At 33.6% G+C, this 23,603-nt stretch overlaps 1 protein-coding gene across 2 annotated transcripts in view; it reads right to left on the reverse strand.

Annotated features, from left to right (window-relative positions):
* MDGA2 (MAM domain containing glycosylphosphatidylinositol anchor 2) overlaps positions 1-23,603 on the reverse strand; it is a gene marked incomplete at both ends in the record, with an annotated part of 688,627 nt that overhangs the window by 258,780 nt on the left and 406,244 nt on the right. For both annotated transcript variants that reach the window (XM_084239552.1, XM_084239553.1), the window contains one exon: positions 18,701-18,875. In XM_084239552.1, the coding sequence (XP_084095678.1) occupies positions 18,701-18,875 (175 nt within the window). The remainder of the gene's footprint in view (positions 1-18,700; positions 18,876-23,603) is intronic.

Genomic DNA, 23,603 nt, shown 5'->3' on the forward strand with positions numbered 1-23,603 from the left:
TTCCTATCCCTGGAAAATTATATTCCACTAACTTCCTTTCATTTACATTTCCTGGTGTCTTTTTAAATGTCTCTTATCAGGCATCAATTCACACTTAACGTTTACCATGCTGACAATGAGGATCATCCTACTTTCAATTACTCTAAAGTTTCTATATTCCTAGCATTCACTTGTTAAAACTTGACCTTCCTGAGCTCTGACCTCATCAGTTATTGAACTAGAAACTACACCTGCTTTAGCTTTATTCTTAGAACAACCCTATAAGTCAGGTATTATGGTTATTTTCATTTGGAAAATGAGGAAAATTAGTTGTGTGAGGTGAACATATATGGATAATATATTTACATAATTTTGCAATTGACAAGGTGTATACCCAGAATTGGAACTGACCAACTTTGCTCGATGTCTGTACTCATAAAGAAGATAGTCTTTAATTGCACAGGTTACTGCCAGAAATTGATGCCAAATACATATTTTTGAATAAATAATTATTACAAAATTATTGGTAATTATTATGAATATAGGAAATAAAGGCAACAGTAATATATAGGATATTTGGAAAAACAGAAGGAACACATAATAGTAGAATCAATAATTCTACTAGATCCAGGGAAAGGTGTTTTTATTGATAGGATGAAAATCAGCCTCCGTCAATCGTGGACAAATTTCATTAAATTCTACTATGTTCATGAGGGTTGTTAGGTTGTGGACGCCTGAGTGAAATCAAATGGAGACTGTTTCCTGAATAGGTAAAACAGTCCTACCTAGTGTCACAGACAGAGAAGTAGAAGTCCAGGAGGCAGAGGAATTTATAAACCAAGGCAATTTTCAGAAACCCTTAGGGAGTGCTTTGGACTTTGATAATGGATTTTTGATAACTGTGAAAAATGCCATTGACTTTAAGGTATATATCTAGTTTTGAATCAGGAGGTCTTGGGCTTGGACCAAGGATCTGTAACTTTTTAAAGGTCCAAAGGTATAAAGATATATAATCACAGATAAGAGTCACATGTCCTTTAGGACTATGAAAAAGAAAGAAGCTCCTCCAACAACATTTCCTGAGGACACACTCTGGCTGGAAAAGAGCAGATAAATAGATTTGAGACCTTTAGGCAAATTTAGAGGTATGTGAGTCATGAGAAGTGTCAAGAGCCAAAAACAGGGTTGGCACAGTGTGATATTTGTAAAAATATTAGAAAATATATGGATTCTCTTTCAAGAAATTATATTGGGAAAACTGAACAATCACATGGAAAATAATGACACTAGTAACTTTCATATCTTACACAAAAGTGGATTAAAGACTCAGACTGAAGACATGAAACCATACAATACTTGAAGAAAAAAAAGGAAAACACCCCACAAAACTAGCTACAGTGATGTCTTTGTTGATTCATCTCCAACAGCAAGAAAAACAATAAAATATAAATAAATGGGACAATATCAAATCACAAAACTTCTGCACAGCAAAATAAACTATCACTAAGACAAAAAGACACCCTACTGAATGAGAGAAAATGTTTGCACATCATACCTTGAAGAAGGGGATAGTATCTAAGATCTATATAGAACTGAAAAAAATACAAGAAAAGGAATAACTCAATCAAAAAATAGGCAGAATAGAGTTCTCCAAAGGGGACATACATATGGCCAACAGGTATATGAAAGAGTGTTCTACATCATTTTTCAGGAAATGCAAATTAAAACCACAATGTGATACCACCTCACACCTGTGAGAAAAGACCAGGAACAACAAGTGTTGGCAACTAGAGTGAAAGGAACTCTTCTACACTGTTTGTGGGAATGCAGACTGGTATAGTCTTTATGGAACATAGTGTGGAGGCTTCACAAGAGATTAAAAATTGATGTGCTGTGTGATTCAGGAATTCCACTCCTACGTATCTACTCCCAAAACAATGAAAATAAACCCCACTAATTAGAAGGGATATATGTACTGCTATGTTCAATGCAGCACTAATTACAATAGCCAAGTTATGGAAACAGCCTAAGTGTCCAAGGACAGATGACTGAATTAGAAAATGTGGTATACTTACACAATGGAATACTACTCAGCAACAACAACAACAACAAAAAGATGAACTTTTGTCATTTTCAACAACATGAATGGGACTGGAGGGGATAATGTCAAGCAAAATAAGTCTGAAGGAGAAAGACAAATATCACGTGGTTTCAATTATATGTGGAACACAAAGAAACAAGAGAGTTGCTCAAAAACAAACCAAAAAAAAAAAAAAAACCAACTCCAAAGATCTACTGTAAAACCTCCAGAGAGGGTGGAGGCAGGCAGGAGGGAGTGGGGGCCAATGTACAACAGAGGACCACATGTGTGGTGATGGTGGGTGGGTGTGGTGTGGTAGCATACAGTGTTGTAAACCAATGCTATCTCAATTTTTAAACAAGACAAAAAAAATTAGAAATGAACATAACCTTAGTAAACGTTTTGAAAGACCTATGCAATCTTTAATGAAAGACTTAATAATTTTATACATATTGATATGGGTTATTTTTCCTAGAAGTTGCAGTCAAACCTACCAATTATAGCAATTCATCCTTATTTTAGCACAATACCTCTGCCTAAATTCTCAGAAAACACTTCCCTATAACCTTTACCCAAATCAATGTAATAAATTCATGTCCCCCTTAGGACAATGAAATTAATTCCATCTCCACACTTGAGCCAGACCCATTCTGCAATTCAGAAGTACCCTTCCTCATGTCAACTTTTCTTATCTTATTCTTCCTTGGTAGTTTCAAGCATTACTTCAGTCCTGTCAATCTTTAATGACTATTTCCTCCCCTAAACTTCTGTTATACACATTGTATTTATGACTTCAAATGCATTCTTACTTCACAACCAGATTGCTACTTATTAGTGGGCAGACAATATGCTTTCCACAGTTTAATACCCAAAAATCTAGTACTCAGAAAGTATGTACTCTGATATTATTTTAAATATCTAGAATTGTTCTTAGAAAAGTATATATAATATATATAATATATATTATATATATATCTTTCATTGTAGATTTAAACCTTTCCATTTAAAATTTTCAGGATGAATTAATGTAAAAATTTTGAGGATGACTAAGAAATGTTAAGTCTAATATATTCATTAAGAAAAAAGTAAAACCTGAGACCCAGAAAAGTTGTCTCTTCTTTGAACTCATAATTTAGTAAGTCACACAAGTCACACTGCCAGCATATGACAAAATGGAACCATGCTTCTCAATCATAGCTCAGCATTTAAACTACTATACTTAGAATCTTAAATCTGTTATGCTGGATCATAATCTTTCTGATAATACAAACTATGTTGGTCTTATTTAACAGTCCGTTCCCAAGATTGAGTCACACAGAATCTGCCACACAGAAGTCATTTGATGATGGTTGTTAAGTGAGTACTGAATGGGTCACTGCATACAAAACCAAATGGATTATAATTTAACTCTCACAAAGGACATTATACAAAAGCACTGTGTTCCAGATGCCAGCCGGTCATTGAAAACATGGCTCTGTACTCACTGAGAGTAAAAAAAAAAAAAAAAAAAATCTAAAAAGTTGGCAATTGTAACGCAGAATTTTCCAACTACACATGCTGTCTTAGTGAATTACTGTTAAGATCATGAGTCTTTTGCCTACTTTCCCCCAAAGGACATATGGTCACATGCATTGTTTTCTGCCTGAATCTTTGCTTGAGAAAATTTATGACCACAAAAATGCTAAGCAGCAAAAAATAAATAAATAAAAAGTTTAAACACTACTTTTATTACTTAGCATTATTATTATTGAAGATGGGAAATCTCAGACATTATTTAAAATATATAGGCTATTTCTAAGAATACAGGGATCATAAAAGAGGGAATACAAATACACATAAGGATGAAGATGAAAATTCAGGTGCCAGTTTAAAAATGATAGGATCAGATATCATGATTTATATCAAGCTGCCCTTCAGTAATTAACCTACCCCTCCACAAACACATGTTTCTCAGACCTTACTGTAAATTCAGCTCTGAGATGGTAACTGGACAGGAATACATTAAATACAGACATAAGGTGATCCCTGCTCTTTAGGAACTTTCAAGACCTTTAGAAAAACAAAGTTTATATGCATGAACCATTATATAACACCTCTTAGCATGCACAGTAACTACTAATACAGATCTATAGTGTCCGATGTATAATTCACGATTCCTTCTACACAATTCTGAAGTATAAAAAGCTCTTGAAAAGGAAAGTTTTTCCATAACACATTTGGAAGCAAAATCTGACATGACCTGAGCTCTTTTGATGACAAACACTGCCCTCAAATGATCTGAGGCTATTTATAAAGTTCATTTATTGCAATTCATGTTGACATGACTAAGGATATAGATAGAACTACAGAATATTAATATTTTTCATCATGAGGTACTGACCCAGATCTCACTGGTGATGTTATAGAAAATATTGTATGTTCACCATAATCTTTCTAAAATCAGAAAAACTCGATCCTGAAATGTCCTCAAGGTTTCACAAAATATACTGATGTGTAATAAAGAAGCAGGCAACTGCATGAAGATTTTGAGGTATAAAATTCAAAAAGCAAAGTCCCAGTTTCCAAGAGAGGAGATGAAGAAAGTGGCCAAGTTATCAGCAAGGAACAATGAAGGGTAAAAAGATTTGGAAGCTTGATAGAACCAAGGAAATCAGGATGCAGAAAACACAATAAGAACACAATGTGAAAGCAGAAGGAAGCCCAGAATCTTCAGGTAGCAGGAGAGAGCCAGGTCAGCTAGAATATGGGTTTGGAGAGCAGGATGGGGAGGGGAGAGGAGAGATGAGGAGGATGAGGAATTAAATTTCACCAAATCAGGACTAAAAACAAGGACAGGAAACTGGATGTTTTTATCAGTGAAAAAAATCAGAATGAATGTAGAATTTTTAGTGACAAATATTATGATAAGCCTTGGATTTAAGAGTGATTTATACAGCAATAATATGCTGAATAAATTCAAGGAGAGCACTGTAAGCACAGATGTCTGCTGAGCAGCTTTTTTTAAAAAGATTTATTTATGCATACAAGAACTGGGGTGTAGGTCACAGGTGCGAATGGCTGTTGAGAGGATTTACCAGAAACAGAGTGGGGAGCAGAACAGGTGGATCTACTGAAAGACACTGCTGAGGGGTACAGTGGGCGAGGCAGGAGAGGTCGGCTGTGCCATGTGGATTAGCTACCTGGCTGGGGATCAAACTTGTGCAGCAGCGCTGCAGATAACTTCAGAGTGCTGAGACTTAACCCCTTGTGCCACCAGTGAGGCCCCTGCTGGGAAGCTTTTTACAAGAACCAGGTGTGAGGTGATGAGGGACTGCAATACAATAGTGGAGGTGGAATTACAAAATGGCATGTTCCATTTTCTCTATTTTAGTCATTCTGAAAATTTGAAGAGATTTCTAAAAGCCTTTCTTTACATGTTAACTCCACATTCTGAGTATAACTCTTAGGTATGGCCACCTGGAAATATTTGATATTGAACAAACTTAACAATCCCTCTCATTGACTGCATTCACAGCCATCCAGATGCCTTGAATGCATATCTGCCTCATAGTTAACTCACGACACAGGAATCTTATATTCTAGTCTGGTGACAATCTCAAGTGACTGAAAAAACAAACTAGTTAAAAACTGCATTTTTCTTTAGTACGGTTAGATGTATTCAGTTCACTTTCAACTTAAGAGTTTGAAAGTAGGCTACTTTTCAATATTTGGTGTTCAGTCACACCAGTATGGTTCAGATGCTAAAAATGTTAATTAAATGTCTCTGCTTTGAAGAGAACAGAGCTAAGTTTTTGAAAATATAAAGTATCAAGACAAGGTCAGCTGTCCTCACTTATATCCTTGGCCAGGCTGACATGATACATTTTATTTCCATTGTCAAAGTGAAAAAAAAAAATAAACCTTTGCCTTGAAGTTGAAAGTGGAAATCATTTTGATTTTAAAAAGCTTATTATCTTGTTAGATCTAATTTTTTTTATTCACTATGGGAATCTTTCCATCTTGTTCTATACTGATTATTTCAAATGATTAGATCTTTCACATAGTATAGACAGATCTGCAGAAGCAAAGGTTACTAGAATTTCCTAGAATTGTTATAGCTAAATTAGATAGTACAATATATTATGGACAGATTCAGAGACAGTATTACTCATATAATGGCCACAAGTGCTAAATATTTAAATAAGCAATAATTTATTATTCAAACTTTTACTTTATCTCTCTGTACAAATCTGAAGTTTGTTAGATTATAAAATATATGGAATTAAACTCTAATCTATTATAATTAACAACTTCGTATCTTTTCAGATTTAAACCACCTTAGAATCTCACTTTATTTGTACAAATTATATTGCTTTTCCTAACTTTGTTCTCCTTTTTCTAATGAAATGTGTATGCCATACATAGTTGGCAGTAGCAGAATCTGCCCATAGAGAGAAAGATAGACTCAGAGGGTTTAAAAACTGATTGGAAATCAAAACATTGAATGTCAATCTTAATTCTCTACTTGACTAAGCAGGCAGCATCTGCCTTAAACTTTTCTTCCCCCAGTTTTTAATGTTTTTTTTTTAAGTTTTTCATATATAATTATTGAGTAATATTAGAATATTGAGTAATATTCCATCTTTATAAGATGGAATAGGATCCAATTTAAGGAGTCTCATGCAGTCTGTGGTCTGCTTTTCAAGGGTTCATCAGTGATCTACCACTTTAAAATGACAGATAAAATTTATAAGTCATTTTTTTAGATCTGAGAGAGAAACATCACTGAAGTTAGATGACACATTTTTTATTTGTTGGTAAAAAATAAGCACAAAAATATCAAATATCAACATAGTTCACAATACAATAGTCATCAACATTTGTGGGGAAAAATTGCTACTTTCAGTTAATAAATTTGCACAAGAAATTGTAGTTTTATCCTATTAAGTATCTAAAAATTACATGTACATTGATTTAATAATTATTACATCTACTTTCCTGAATTCTTTAGTATATTTAGTAGGAGTACTTTCTAATTAATGTCACATTCTATATCACTTTTTAAATACTTCTAATATGCATACAAATTTTTCTCAGCAGTCTAATTTTTAACAATTCTTTTTTATGTCTATTGTTCAAATCTCCAACTAATTATAAACTTCTTTATGGCAAAGGTCTTGTACTCTTGGTTTATCTCTCACTTTAACTGCTAGGAGAATGTTTTACATATAGTGGGTCTTCAATTAACATTACAATCTGACAGATCATAATTGGAAGTGGCAGACTGGGACCTCCAATCCAGAAGGCTCACAGAACATTTGGGATTTTCAGAATCAGGCTGAATGAGCAAAATGACCTTAAGGTAGTAGGAACAGGTGCAGAGTAACAGACAAAGTTGTTGGCAGCTATTATGATTGTGTGCCTCTGGAATGAGGGAAAGATTCCAATAGGTGCCTTGTGAATAAACTGTAAAAGGGTGTGTTTGCCCAGTATTGAAAGGATAATAATCACCTTGATAAAGATTTAAAAGCTAAATTCATTTAAAAGTAAATCTTCCCCTTGTTCTCTGAATACAACGCAGTGAATAGGTATGAAAGAGTCAATGTTTATGGGAAGCTAAGAAGACAGAAGTCTTTCATAGATCTATGGACATATGGCAGAATCTATTTCATTAAATTTGACAAATATAAGGGAAAGAGAAAGTCACCAGTAGAAGAGCATAGAAAGTTAATTCAAGATGGCATTATCTCTAGAAATGAAATTTTAAAAAGTATACCTTGAAATTGATGTTGGACAAAATACTTATACGTTATTAAAAAGATACTCTGTGAGTATATAAAAATTACACTGCATTAAAGTTAAGTCAAAATAGGTGTAATAATTGTGTTGTGATAATTATTATTGTAATAATTACTATATACAAAAATAACTTTTTAATAAGGTTTATGAAAAGAGAAACAAGTCAGACATATTATTTGCTCTTAAAGCTAAAATCTACCTAACACTCTACAAATGTACCATCATACCAACTTAAAGGCACCTCTTTATTGCCATGTTCCCAGAAATACTAGTAGGACATTGGGAAAAAAGTGAGTGGGGAAACATAAAGAGTGCATTATTAATCTAGTTACCATTGTGAGGAATTGCAATTTAATTTTCCTAAGATACTCTGGGAGACATAACAACAATCCTCTGCATCATACCACCCAAGTGGAATGGAAACTAAGGTATAGATACTCCAAATCCCACTAAATGTAGTGGGAGGATATGAGCGGGTATTAATTTCCCAGGGACATTTCTACAGTTCTGGGCAGCTCTCCTGCCCACCCATGGCTAGGCAGGTGCCCTCTTTCTTTCTTCTTTTCCTAATAAACTGTCCTTTCAAAATGTTAAAATGAAAATAAAAAATGAAGTCCTACAACTCAGTGAGATCTGTCACATCCTCCATTTTTATATATGACAAAACTGTTTAAATATTATCTCTGTGAATATTTAACATTGATGAGACTCAAAATGAAAATCAGCTTTCAGTCTCTCTGTAGGAATCACCCTGCAAAAATGAATGTTCTTTTTCTCATTTATAAAAGCAAAGCTGCACTAACTCTAGAAATTAAACCTTGTTGATCTAAAATATTTTGTTAAATCAAAGTGTAAAACTGAACTAAGCCAATATACTAAACTGGTCTCCTTAAATAAGTAACAATCACTTCTTCATACTTTAGTTGTAGCAACTTTAGGCAAATGAAAATTAAGATTATTTTTTGAGGAACAGAATTTGAGAGAGATACAGAAAAATTAAGAAGCAGTCACACGGCTTCCCTGGTGGCACAGGCAGTTGAGCACAGCTCTGTGAAGCTATCTGCAGCCACTGCAGCATGAGTTCGATCCCCTGCCAGGGAGCTACCCACATGGTGCAGCAGACCTCGCCTGTCTCAGCCACTGCTCCCCTCAGCAGTGTATTTCAGTCTGTCTGCCTGTTCTGCTCCCCGCTCTGTCTCTGGTGAATCTTCTCACCCTCCCACACATCTGGCCTGTACCCCAGGTTCTTGTATAAATAAATAAATCTTAAAGAAAAAAAAAAAAAAGCAGTCCCAGAACAAAGTTACTCTATGGTATTATAGTCCTTCACTGAGATACGGTTCTATCCTTTTGTTTCACAGAAGAATGGGAGAAGTAGAAAATTATTCAGTTTCTGAAAATATTAACACAGAATTAGAAAGGGAAGAGATCTCACATTGGGGGTGTCTCTTTGTGAGCAGAAGAGATAAAATTGGAATCTGAGAAATCTGCAGTTTTCCTTCTTTATCTGTTTTGTGCATATAGTCAAAGAATGAATTTCTTTTTTTTTTTTTTCAGTTTATTTTTGTTTACGATGTACTTACTTCTGAACCAATCAAATGTGCTAAAGCAGACAAAGTGCCTATCCAATTTTTAAGACACTCTATAACTTCATGAACACAGCATAGGACAGGTTATTTCTATACTTATGAAGACGACAGAAAACAGAGTAGGTGTAACAAATATTTCCAAAATCTAATTGGTTTAAAAAACAAACAACAAAATTGCCCTCTTTTAAATTCCAACCCAAATGTCCCTTCCATCACGTGGTTCCATAAACTGCTATGTTTTCAGATACTTTACAGTAGCCTGCTATGCAAAAATAGATAAACCAAGACAATGTGAGAAGAATTATGAGTTATTTCAAACACTGTGAGTGTGACATAAGTTATTTTATCTACATACAATTGGTCAAACTAGTTTTATGAACCCAACTAAACGAAAAGAGGTTATTAAATGTTTCAGCTGTGTAAAAAGGAAATAAACATTGGTTTACAAAATATCATAAAAGTACCTACTAGAGGTCATGATTAAAAGTATGAAATTTGGAGGTGTTTCCAGTATTCTAAAGTGCCAAATATTAGTATGCTAATGTAGTATGCTAAAGTGGTAGACCTAGGACATGACCCAGGTAATATGTTTTGAAATGAATTAGATGAAACATAGGAAGCAATAATTATTTTTAAACAAAATAAAGAAAATATAAAAACTGAAATGAATAAATAAGAAATTAAATTCTACTACAAATATATTTTAAAATCTTAATTTATGAGTAGAAAAATAAGATGAAATTAAGCAAGAATAAATACAAGATTTTGCCTTAAGGTTTACATTATGATCAATCCATCAAAAATGTTACTAGAAGGTCTATTTTCATTATGTGTATAAAATGTCAATGTTTGTTTAAAAACTTTTATCACAAGCAAAATATGTCTATGTCAATAAAAATATTGCTTTAAATTTTAAGAAATAGGTTTATTATTAAGAAAGCAAATTTCTTGATTAAAAGGAGTAATACTTCCCATTTAGACTGGGTGAATTACTTCATATCCACAGTAAAACTACTGGATCAACTTCACTAAAATTTTAGGGAAATATTGACAAAATTAAGCATGTTAAGATAAACCACCAAAAGGTAAAATGTTTGGAAAATATTTCATACAGGGAACAATAAATTAAGTGGAATCTTTGGGGGAAAAAATGATTGGGCAGTCAGACTCTTCCAAAATTCAAAATGATAACATGGAAGAAAGAGTGGACATATGTGTACATACTAAGCATTATAAGAAGGTCAATTTGGTCTTGACAATTAAAAAAAAGAAACTTAGAAACAAATGTTGCACAAAAATTAGCAAGCACTTGTTAGAGAAAACATATCAAATACTAAGTACATTTTATGCAATACCTTAAGCAGAACAAATGAGGTAGGTTCAAAGAAATTTGATTTATATCTTTATCTGCCTGTTCATACCAAAGATCATAAAAATTCAAGTATTCTTAGCATTTTGACAGTCTTTAACTTAATAAGAATCTCCATATGCTCTCTATAGCTTCCATTGAAGGCTATTTATTTATTTTACTGAGTGAGATTTTTTTTATTAGGAATTATATTTAGGAATTATGTGCCACACGACTAAATAACTCTGGTAAGCAAGTATTTGTCATCTGCAGCACACACAAAATTGCAAAATTCTGTCTTGAAATTTATTAATGGGGTAATTACCATAAGGTCTGCCCATTTTTAATAAGCATTCAATTACCATATGAAGCATTATTAAGACCTTCCAATGCCAACACTGATGTTTTGGGAGGGCGGATGGTGGGTAGGAGAGAAAATTATGCTTAATGAGGTTGACTGAAGACTAGTTTCCTTCCAGAGTTTGCCATGCTACCAGAATTCCCATTAGTCATTCTACTCCTTTTTCTGAACTTTCTTATCCAGAAGTCATGCTGTTGAATCCAATAAAAATAAACCCAAACAACACATTGTCAATAGTTTTAAGCTGTGCAGTTCATAATTCTACTTTCTAACACAGGCAAATTGTATTTTGGGAATAAATTGATAAGATGTCATTGTAATCTTCCACTAATTTCTCAGGTGAAAATATAATAAATAAATCTAATAGGCAAGGGCAAAAATATCACTGCTTGTTCTGAATATAATGAAATGCAGCAATCTACCTAAGTGAAATTAAAGTGAGGAATATGTTTCAGAAATAAGAAGGCTTACAAAATGTTTAATGGATATTGGAAAAGATTTGTCTCGTGTGTGAACAGTATCTGCACACACGAAAACTTATTAAACTAATGCCTCTGAATCTAATTTCTTTTTGAATTAAAAATAAGTTTTAATCAAACCCTAACCTTTAAAGTTGTATGACCTCTATTACCCTGTGAGCAATACAGTAATGGCTGAGAATAAGTGAAAGATTTAGGTGAACACATCCTTGGGAAACTGCTTAAATGCTTTCAAGAATATCAAGGTAATACCTATACTTAAGTATGAGAACTTCAAAATTCACTTCCTCCAAAGAAAAATCATGGGGCTTTCAATGAGGGAGCATTGCTTCTTAGAGGGCAAATGAAGCATTTTTAGTATTAGAAGACTGCTAACTCTCATATGTAATTTTGAAATCATAAAATTATTTTCTTTATATCATTTCTTAAACAAATGGCAGGTAATCATTCATATGGTTGAAAAACACAGACAGTAAAATTTAAATACAATCTGCCAGCTCATCTATCAAATTATGCTCTTTCCTACTCTAAACCTCTCTGTCACTACTTCCCCAAATATGGTTTACTGAATCTGTTTTCCCTTTTGTAAAGGGGCAGAAAGGGCCAGATAAGTCAGGAAGGAAAAGAGCAAAATCAAAATCAAGAGAAAGGCTGCCATTGTTAACCTCTCCATGATCTCTCACCAACATCTGTTTCAAGTATCTCCTTCCATGTCCCCCATGTCCCTAGTATCAGTCCAAGTTTGAGAACCAAACACAGCTTCTACACAAGTTTCTTTGCTCTATGTGCCTCCTCCAGGTCTTCTTGATCCCCCTTCCTTCTTTTCCCCATCTTCTCTCCTTCCTTGTTTCTCCCTATTCAACCACCCTGTTACGTTTAATTAAAGAACCATGTCTTATGGAATACCTTTGGCCTTCCCCTCTACTTTTGTAACTGTTACTGTATCAGCAGCTCTAAAGGATCTAATATTTCCCCATTTTCTGGCTAACGGGCTAGCTTGCCATAATTGCATGGATGCTGACTGAACACATGAGACATTTGGATCAGAAATAAAGATCTTTCTTGCTGGCACACCTCATTTTATTGCACTTCACAGATATTGTGATTTTACAGATTGAAGTACTGTGACAACCTTGAGTTAAGAAGGCCTCTTGGCACTATTTTTCCAATAGCATATGTCTAGTTTGTATACCTGTGTCACAATAAAGGTATATCCACTTCCTTTATAGACATATACTATTGCACACTTAATAGACTATACTATATATACACATAACTTTTCTGTACACTCAGAAAACAGAAATATTGTATTGTGTGACTCCATTTAGTGTGACACTACCTTATTGCTGTTGTCTGGAGCTGAAACAGCTCTATCTCCAAGATGTGCCTTATCTCTTTAAAATGTTGATATCTGTATTCAATATCTGTTTAAAACTAAACTCTTTCAATAAAGTACAATGTTATTGTTTTAATTTTTTGAAAGAGCTAAGCAAGGTTTCTCAGTGAGAATTCCAATTTTTTGATTATAAGGAACAATACTTCCCATTTAGACAGTGCGAATCAGTTCACAGGTTCTCCTTCTCCCTCAATTTCCACAGGGGTGATGTGGGGGCAACCTGAGTGAATGTTGTAACACATCTAATGAATCCTGAGTTTAAGAAAGTCCCTATTTTAGAAAGGTCACGCTAGCAAATCTGACCAATCTTTGCCCCAGAGGGAGACATTGTCTTTATTATCCTGGTCAGGAAACAAACAGACCTTCTGCCCTGAAGGCAGACAATTTCTCTAATACCCGAAGCTGTAAGCTCCACAAACATCCTTGAAAAAGAGAGCTTAGGACAAAAATCTGTCAAATGACATGTAAGAATGGCATGGAGAACTGCTTCAAATCTCATCCTTCAAACTATAATGCAAACCCTACTTTTTTCACGATAAGAGCCACAATCACATCTCACTTGTGCACTACGTTTGTAGTGCCATTGACACAACCTGCATGTTCGGTGGAATTATTTATGTCATTTATCTTATTGTTTAACCTCTTTATTGTAGTTAAATTAATTATATATTTCACTTTGTCCCTTGAAGTAATTTAAACTCAATGAAGAAACACTTTATTGAATAAATTCTTTTTGAACCTTACAAAATTGAATGGAACCCATATTTTGAATAGCCACTCAAATATTTGCTAAATGAAAAGTCAAACTGATCTTTAAAAGTTTCATCCTAAATATATTGACAAATATTAGTGAAGAGTAATCTGAAAAAGTTGTATTCTATTAAGTTTGGTGAAAAATAGTTAGAATGTGGTACCAACATTCTCTTTGCTGTCATTTATCTTTTACTTTTATCTTTTCAGTGAACTTTATTTAGTGTCAGATATTAATGGATATCAATTCTTATGAAAATAATAAAAAGTATGACTACAAATATCATCTCAAGCCTCAGAATTGATAACAACTTTTGATAAACAACTTGGAATGCATTAATTTTTTATTTTAATGGGTTAATAACCAGAACCTCCAAGGCAAAATCTTCACATCTATATTTATGAATTAAAAATATCAAATTATATATGCACAAAGTTTAGAAAGTCAAATAATTATATTAATACAACCTCACACATTTCCAATGCCCAAAGCCAAGTTTTTCTAATGCTTCTTTTAACCATTTTTCATTTTCCCTTCATATTTCTCAATGTTCAACTGCTATTTACAGTTTTTTTTTATACATTGTCTTATTGATTTCTACCTTTTGAAGTAAAACCTTTAGCTTACTTATACTAACCCCCCACCTTCTTTATGCTTACTCTAGACCTCAGACACTCAATCAAATGCTATTGCTGTTATTGTTCTTGACTATCCAAGAACTCTTTACTGATGTTGCAATATATTTCAGTTACATTCCTTTTCATGCAATTTTCTCTTTGCCTCTGTTAATGATTCCCATAATTTTTTCTCTCCATTTTGTGGCAGCTATCGATATTATTAAGCTTTCCATGAGAATGTAAAATTTCTTTCTAAAATATCAGTCAATCTACTACTTGTAACTCTTTCCTGAAGAAATCTTTCATGGTGCCTTTTCCAGCTTCAATCTATTTTGGTTGCTCTTGAGGACCAATACACAGCTATCATCATGGTGTCTTGCTTCATTATAATCCTGGGGTTTCCTTCTATATTCTCCCACAATAATATCCTTTAAAAATTATCTATTATGCTTTCTTTATTTAATTCCTATGTTGCTTCCATAACTTGGATATTATAAATAGTACTATCAGGAAGAAGGAGTGCATGCATGCCTTTGAATTAGCATTTTTGGTGTAGACACCTATAAATGGCATTGCTAGATCATATGGTAGCTCTATTTTTAATATTTTAAGAAACCTCCATACTGTTTTCCATAGGAGTTGGAACACTCTAAATTGAATGTTCACTTTATCACTACTATTCAAAATAAATTTGGAAGTCCTAGTTAGAACAATGAGGCAAGACATAGGTATAAAAGGAATCCATGTTTTTATGATAATATATGTAGAAACTCTAAAAGACTCCAGTATATCCCTATTATAACAGAGACAGTAAATCATAGGACAGTGAAATGACATAATAAAATCAATCTACAAAAATCAATTGCATTCCTATATGCAAATGACGAACTAGATGACAAAGAAATCAAGAAAATAATTCCCTTTACTGTCACATCAAAAGGTATTATATACCTAGGAGTAAACTTAACAAAGGAGGTAAAGATCTATCCAATGAAAACTATAAGAAATTGCTAAAAGAAATCAAAACACAAAGTAGAAAGACATTCCTGGTATGGATTGGGAGATTTAATTAAAATGCCATCTTACTCAAAGCAAAATACAGATTCAATACAATCTTTGTTAATGTTTAAATGGTATGCTTCAAAGATATAGAACAAACATTACAGGAATTTACATGGAGACATAAAAGACTCTGAATAATCAAATAAATCTTGAAAATAAAAAAGATAAGGAATGGAGGTCTCAAATTATGACTTCAAAGTATACTCCAAAGCTACAGCAATCAAAACAGTATGGCATTGGGCTAAAAACAGACATACATACCACTAGAATTGAGAGTCCAGAAATAAAGCCCATTTACATGGACAGTTAATCTACAACAAAGGCATTAAGGAATATATATTGGAGAAAGGAAAGTCTCATCAACAAATGGTGTTGGGAAATCTGGACAGTCACAGGCAAAAAGAATGGATGTATACCATTATCTCACATCATATACAAAAATAAATTCAAAATGGACTAAAGTAACTAAGATCAAAAACTATAAAACGCTTCAGAAAAAAAAGCATAAATAAAATGAACAATTATAATGGCTTCAGTAATAAATTTAGGGACCCAACTCCTGTGGCAAGGAAAACAAAAAATATAAACTCATGAGACTATATCAAACTACAATGCTTTTGCATAGTGAAAGACACTATACATAAAATGAAGACACCTTACTAAATAGGAGAAAATATTGCACATCACAAAAATAAGACAGAAAACCCAATCAAAAAATGGGGAGAAGACCTAAATGGACACTTCTCCAAAGAAAACATAAACATATGTTAAAAAATATGTACATCCCTTTGGGATGCTTAGAATTCATAAAAATAAAAACAATAAGTCTTATAAATTGAAAATCAGAATATTATCTCAAAAAAACACAGAGCTAACTATATTTTTTATTGAGATAGATAGATATACATATACAAACATTTGGTAGTTTTTTTAAAAAAAATTTATGTGGTTAAAATTCTCTACAAAAAATAGTTTTAGAAAATTATGTGGGAAAAATGTTAAAGCAGATTAATAAATATACCCAAGTATATCAAAATGTTTCACAAATATTTCAAAAAAATCCATGTAATAAAAATTAACTAATTTTATATCAATTAGCTTATAGCAGATTCCTCTTGTAAAACTAAACTTTCCTCATCAAAATAATGATATTTTAGTTCTAAAATCTAGAAAAATCTGACTAAAATGAGGGTTTAATAAAATCTATTTTTTCAATATTTTTAAAATTCTCCAAGACTACTGATGATCTTAAAATTAATACATTATTGGGCACTTTTTAGATACAAACTATAATGAGGGCTTCATCAATAAAATTTAGTATTATTTACTGGAGTTCTGATTAAATCCAAGCCTCAGTTATTTGTTGCACATATAAATTCTCAACGCCTCTCTTGTGTCCCAAGTTCCGCAGATGTCGATGAAAGTGCCCACTGGTGAACTCAGTTTAGAAAAAGAAATAGAAATCTTCAGTACAAGTGACAATTCTAAAATTATGCTCCAGACAGAACAAAAATGAACCTATTGATTAGCATTTCCTAAAAGAGTTAAAGTAAAAATACCTGAAGTAAAGTTCTTTGCTTTTTTATAGTTCATAAAAATGAGTATTTATTCAATCAGTCTAATGTTAAATCAAAATCCAACCACAGATTACTCCTAAGACTATAATCCAATTTTAGACACCAGGGCTGCCAAATGTAAATACAGCATTAACATGCTATTAATATTCTTATTAAAATGAAAAAACGGGTTTTAAATTATAAAAATTAATACAGAGAAAACTTAAACTCAAAAACTCTAAGTCTTCAATCAAAACTATATTTGGAACACTTGGATTCCTCAAGTAGTTGCTTCAATTGTGAAGTTTTCTTATCAGTCTAAACATTTTGGAAATTATACTATCGGAAGGAATTTATTTCTCTGACTCTTCAAGAATAAGCATAACTACTTAAGACGTATGTCTAGAACACTAGAAAGATGTCAAGATGTGAAAGTAAAGCATTCCCTGACATTAGCTGTCAAAGACTCCATAATTTAATACATTTTATTTTTCAAACAATATAGTTGTATGCAACTTTCTAATAAATTCTGGCCACCAATAATGTACCAAAAATAGTGCTTACCATGGTATCCATCACAGTGACATTTCACTTAACAATATAGAACAAGATGTTTTGTCAAGTCTAGTTTGTGTGGGAGAAATTCGCAAGGAAGTTAAAGAAGAGGAACAGAACACAGCTAGTGACTTCAGGCATGACTGCTTCCAAAGTGGCTTAAGCTTTCAAAAACTAATAGATCTTGGGAAAACTGGTGAGAGCAGTGCTATAATTTCCAGCAAAGTGTTCAATATGAACTGAGATACTATGGCATTGAGCTGGACAGTAAAAGATCTGAACATATGGAATAAAGTGGTATTATGCAAAATAATACTGAAAAATCCTTGTGGTAACAAGAGGAGAGAAGGGTATTTTTTTCAAGTATAAGAGAGCAAAAGAATTTTGGGCCTTGTAATTAGTTCTGGTGAGGAAGAAAGTAAGGATCCTAAAAGGTTTTTCAATTTATATATTAATATAGAAAAGTGCAAAAATGATACTAAGAACAACAACAAAAAACACATTCCAGGTGGTGAAACATTGCCCTCGGTACTGATTACTTTTAACAGAATTCGATCAAAAACAGACTCCACAAAGAGGTTTTTGGTCATTCACAAGCCAACTCAAATAGCTTTGCTTATATGATGTAAGAATAGCTGAAATCACATATAACATTAGCAAAAGAAGTTGTAATGTAAATAGCATGATTTTGTGTTTAAAAATATATATATGTATTTAAATACTTTATATAAAGAAATGAAGTATATTCATTCAAGGGTTTATTTTGGTTTAGTTTTTCTCCTAAAAAAAAAAACAAAACAGTAAAAACTTTAAAAGAGAAGTATATCCATTCAAACATCAAAATTCATTGGTGGATTTTTAGTCATTGTTATTGTGTTATTGGTCTGATTCTTAAATATTTCTATAATCTTATTCTTAAATGTTCTAAAATAAGTATGCATTACTTCATAAAAATTATTGCAAATTTTAATGGTGATTCTTCAAGAAATAAAATGAGCTATCATCCTTTCATTCTCCACTAAACAGATTTTTTTTGGAATAAACTATATTTTTCTCAATAGACTTAACAATGCACAAATAGATTTCAAATTGTAACACTGAAGAAATCCATAGTAGTCTTAAACATAGCTTTCTGGGGTATTTACTTACAGTACACATCCACTCGGATCGACTTTATCGCTGGTGACCCCAAGCCATTCTCTGCTTTACAGTAATATCGGCCTCCTTGGTGTCGTTGAATATTTGTAATCCTCAAAGTTTCATTGAAGACACTTGAGTCTTGGAATCTGTCAGAGGCACTTCCTGCTGTTTTGGTCCACCTGATCTGAGCAAGCATCAACAAAGATTGTTACTTTAGGTTGGTTTTCTCAGAGAAAAATCAAATAGTCATTACTAATTTGAAGAGCTTGCTTTCAGAACTGCTACAATGCCATTCCCGGCAATTTTTTTTAAAGTTAATGTACACAGCTGATTTATAAAATGTTAATGCAATGTCATCATTGTATCAAAACCCATCAATCACTTCTTTAACGTAAAGGGCAATGTAAATATGACATAAAGGGAGATATTAGTATTATAACAATCAGTAGTATGCTAGAAACATGGATTGGTATCTTTTTGTTGATACTACTTTAACACTTTTTTCAGATTTTTTCAAAACCTGGAAGATATGTTTTATTTGCTTAATACAGGCAGTACAGGTAAGGAAGGCTCTCAATTTCTTTTTTTTGACATGCTTTATTTATTATTTTAGATTTCCTATTAGAAACAATTTAAACATACAGGGCATGCTAAATGTATGACTAGAATGGTTTTTGGGATAATGAATAATTTTATATTACTGATTGAAAAAAGTAGTTTTGGTTTGTTTGTTTTTTTTAGTTTTGTGTTTTAATAAGCCCACAGATGAATCATCTGTATTGATAATTAGATTTCACTTTACATCAATAACTATTTTAAAAAATATACAAACTTTTCAAAGAGAACATTTATATTAAACTGCGAAAACACTGTGAATACCTAAAACATTCATTATAAACAATACCATTCTTTTAAACACAGCTGTGTACAACAGATTTAGTATTCACTGGCAATAAAGACTGGCATTCAGCTCAAATTTTGTGTATTTTAGTTTATAAAACCTGAACAAAAGCCACATGATTGACTATAAAGTGATACAATATAGGAAGTAAAAGGGATTTTTTTTTTTCTCCCTGTCCCTGCTGTATAAGTTTCTGTTTGTTTATTTTTAGCTTGAGAAGTGGCTGATAGAAATCCTTTGGTCAAATACATACAAAGAAACATGAAAAAATGCAACAAAAGACTGAGTCTTCATAATTGAAATCCTACAACAATGCCAGTATTTATACCATGCCTAATAAAATGTAAACTAGAAGCTATAATTTAATCACACTAAAAGTACCTTAAAAATTTTTCCCACATTATCAAAATGATTATGAATATCATTGCTTGTCCTTAATTGTGAATGAAACATTATTATTTAAAGGTTAACAAATAAGTAATTCACAAAAATATTATTTTTGTAATACCTTCTACGTGAAGGTAAAAGAAGTAAAAGATGTAGCACCTGATTTTGAACCAATTATAAATTAAAATGCTTATAAAATGACAAGGTAAAACAAGAACACTGGTATGACAGATACTATTTTCATGGGGATATCTAGGGTTTCATTTTAATTCAATTTGTTAAATCTACAAGTTAATGAATAAAGAAGATACAAGTAAATAAAAATGTATTTATTTTTTAAAGATTTATTTATTTATGCATACATGAACTTGGGTGTAAGCCAGAGGTGCAGGGGGTAAGAGGATTCACCAAAGAGAGTGTGTAACAGAACAGGCAGATCCACTGAAATAGACTGCAGAGGAGAGCAGTAGAGAGTGACAGGTCTGCTACACAATGTGGGTTAGCTCCCTGGTGGCCTGGGGATCAAACTCTTCCTGCAGTGACTGGCTATAGCTTGACAGCACTGAGACTTAACCCTGTGCCACCAGGGAGGCCCAAGTAAATAAAAAATTTAAAAAAATCTGTTGATATATAGAGATACTAATTCTCTCTAAGGTAAGAAATATTTCTCAGCTATAAACTAAGATATAGGGTCTCCCTGGTGGCACAAGCTGTTAGGACACAATCTGTGATGCTATCTGCAGTCTCTGCAGCACGAGTTCGATCTCCAGCCAGGGAGCTACCCACATGGTGCAGCAGACCTCTCCTGACTAGCGTGCTGCTCCCCTTAGCAGTATATTTCACTCAATCTGCCTGTTCTGCTCCCCAATCTGTCTCTGGTGAATCCTCTCACCCCCACACCTCTGATCTGTACCCCAGTTCTTGTATGAATAAATCTTTAAAAAAAGTAAAAAAAATAAAATAAACTGATATAAATCAGCATAACTACAATAATGATGCCAATTTTTTTTTTTTACTAACCCAATATAATACTGTAATTGATTTTAAAAAATAAATACTTCAGAATATAAAAAATAAGTTCAGGATAAAAAGTTATGGAAATTGCCTAACTGAAATATTAAAAAGGTTATTAATGCCTGTGCATGTGTGTGTTTGTGGAGGGAAAATAGATTGAAAAAGAAAAAACTATAATACAAACTATTAGTCATCAAAATTTATTATCTCAGTACACTTTCACTTTTTAAAAAATTAAGAATTTCAAAAATTACTGGAAATTATTAAGGAAAAATAGCTTTTGTTCATTTGGATTACATGCATTCATAATTATTGTATTATGTATTATTATGTCACAATCATCATACTACATATATATGATAGTATGACATTGGAAAGAATATAAATATAATATGAGGGAAATGGTTATAAATTGGCTCAACAAAGCTAAAGTAGGAGGCAAAAGAAGGAAAGTTGGAGCATGAAGGAAAAACAGATGAAGAAAGCAAGCCAGTGGCTAACTAGGGCAGTAGGAAATACCCAGCTGAAGATAATATGCCTAGAAATGCCACAAGAAAAACCACCAAGGAGTCTTCTCAGTGCCTCAAGGAATATTTGGAGGCCATAGAAATGCATATGAGTAAGGAGGAGAAAGAGAATTTGAGATGGCAAGGGTGGAGGATGAGGTGAAGAAAAACAGATAGAGGGCCTCCCTGGTGGGGCAAGGGGTTTAGAAGCAGCACAATGAAGCTAACCCCAGCCACTGCAGCAGGAGTTCAATCCCAGGCCAGGTAGGGGACCCACATGGCTCAGCAGACCTCTCCTGACTCACCTGCTGCTGCTCCCAGCAGTGTATTACAGTCTGTCTGCCTGTCCTATTCCCTGCTCTGTCTCTGGTGAATCCTTTCATACCCCACAGTGCTGGCCTGAACCCTAGCTCTTGTATGCATAAATAAATATTAAAAAAAAAGAAAACCAGATAGAAATTGCGAGGTTTTGAGTGGATGCAATAAAGTTTACAAGACCCCTTCCACCCAAGTAGCCCAAGAGAACTCAAGGATGGTGGCAAGGCACCACAAAGGGGCTTTGAAGTCAGTACCTTTTGGTACTGAAGCTGTCTGACAATTGCCAGGCCCTATACTTTCACCTTAAGCTGGTACTTTTGCTTTAGGTATCACTCTTGTTATCAAACTAAGCCCTCTATTTCAATAATAGATGTTCATCCTTTGCAATGATGTTTTGTAAAATCAAAACAGAAAGAGTTTGCTGAATGATAAAAAATAAAATATAACGATGCATAGTTCCATTAATGGAAGAGAGAATGAGAGGTATGGAAAGAATGGAAAAAACAGATATTTGATAAAATGAGCAAAAGAGAGCAAAAAGGACAGAGTTGAAATTGGAGGAATTTGTGGAATAATGTTGAGGATTAGGTTAAGCTGTAAATTAGACAAATTGACAGTAATTTATACAAGACAAAGTTAGATTCTGATGCGTAAAAGAAATCTGCAGTGAGGCAGTCCAGTGTGGACTTAATGACTGCTCACTTCCCTACTATGTGTTGCTTAAGCTCAAAGTCCAAAATTGCAATTAGGGATCTGGTTTTCACATCCTGATCCTAGCACAAGGAAAGAGGAAAAGAGAAAAAGTGCCTACTAGTTGTCTTTTACAGAAAATTCTAGGATGCCACTGCATGACACTACTGTTCACACTGCATAGCTCTAGACCCATCCATAGCTAAGAAAAGCTGGGAAACCTATTGAGGCAGATACTGGCTAGGTAGGCAGGGAGGATGTCCATGGAGAATGAAAGTGGCAAAAGAAAATTATAGAAAATGGAAATTTACATGTCCTGTGTCTGTGAGCAGGAACTCTGTCAGCAGGAGACAGCCAGAAAGTGATAAGAGCAGGAGGGAAGGAGGTGATGACCCTGCGATTTGGGTGGTTATGTGTATTAATCTCTAGCAAGTTTCCCACCATTCTAGTTGCCTGTGTATTAATCTTTAGCAAGCTACCTCCCCAAGTATATATTCGACAGATAGATGCACCTTAGCAAGCTACATTTAAATATAAAAGACCCTAGACGTGAGTGTTTCCAGGGTACTGATTTGGGTACCTCCTTTCTCTAATGGGAGCTTTCTACTTACGTATCACTAAATAAATCTCAAACTCATTCCTCACAGACGGTTTCCTCAATTATTTTTAAAGATTTATCTATTTATGCATACAAGAACTGGGGTACGGGTCAGAGGTGTGGGGGGTAAGAGGATTTACCAGAGACAGAGTGGGGAGCAGAACAGGCAGACTGACTGAAATACACTGCTGAGGGGAGCAATGGGGCAAGACAGGAAAGGTATGCTGCATAGCTCCCTGGTCGGCCAGGAATCGAACTCGTGCTGCAGAGGCTGTGGATAGCTTCATAGTGCTTTGCTTAACCCCTCATGCCACCAGGGAGGCCCGGTGTCCTCAATTTTTATGACACAAGACAAGAGACAAGAATTCACTGCCACCGTCCTGAATAGCAAATTCTTACATCTCACCTGGCTAAAACCTGATGGCTCAATAACTGGGAAAACAGAAAGGACTTTTGGGACAATGGTTTGTCCCACAATAGAAATGAAATATATTCAAT

Source organism: Talpa europaea (assembly GCF_964194135.1).
Source record: "Talpa europaea genome assembly, chromosome: 8".
Taxonomy (NCBI): domain Eukaryota; kingdom Metazoa; phylum Chordata; class Mammalia; order Eulipotyphla; family Talpidae; genus Talpa; species Talpa europaea.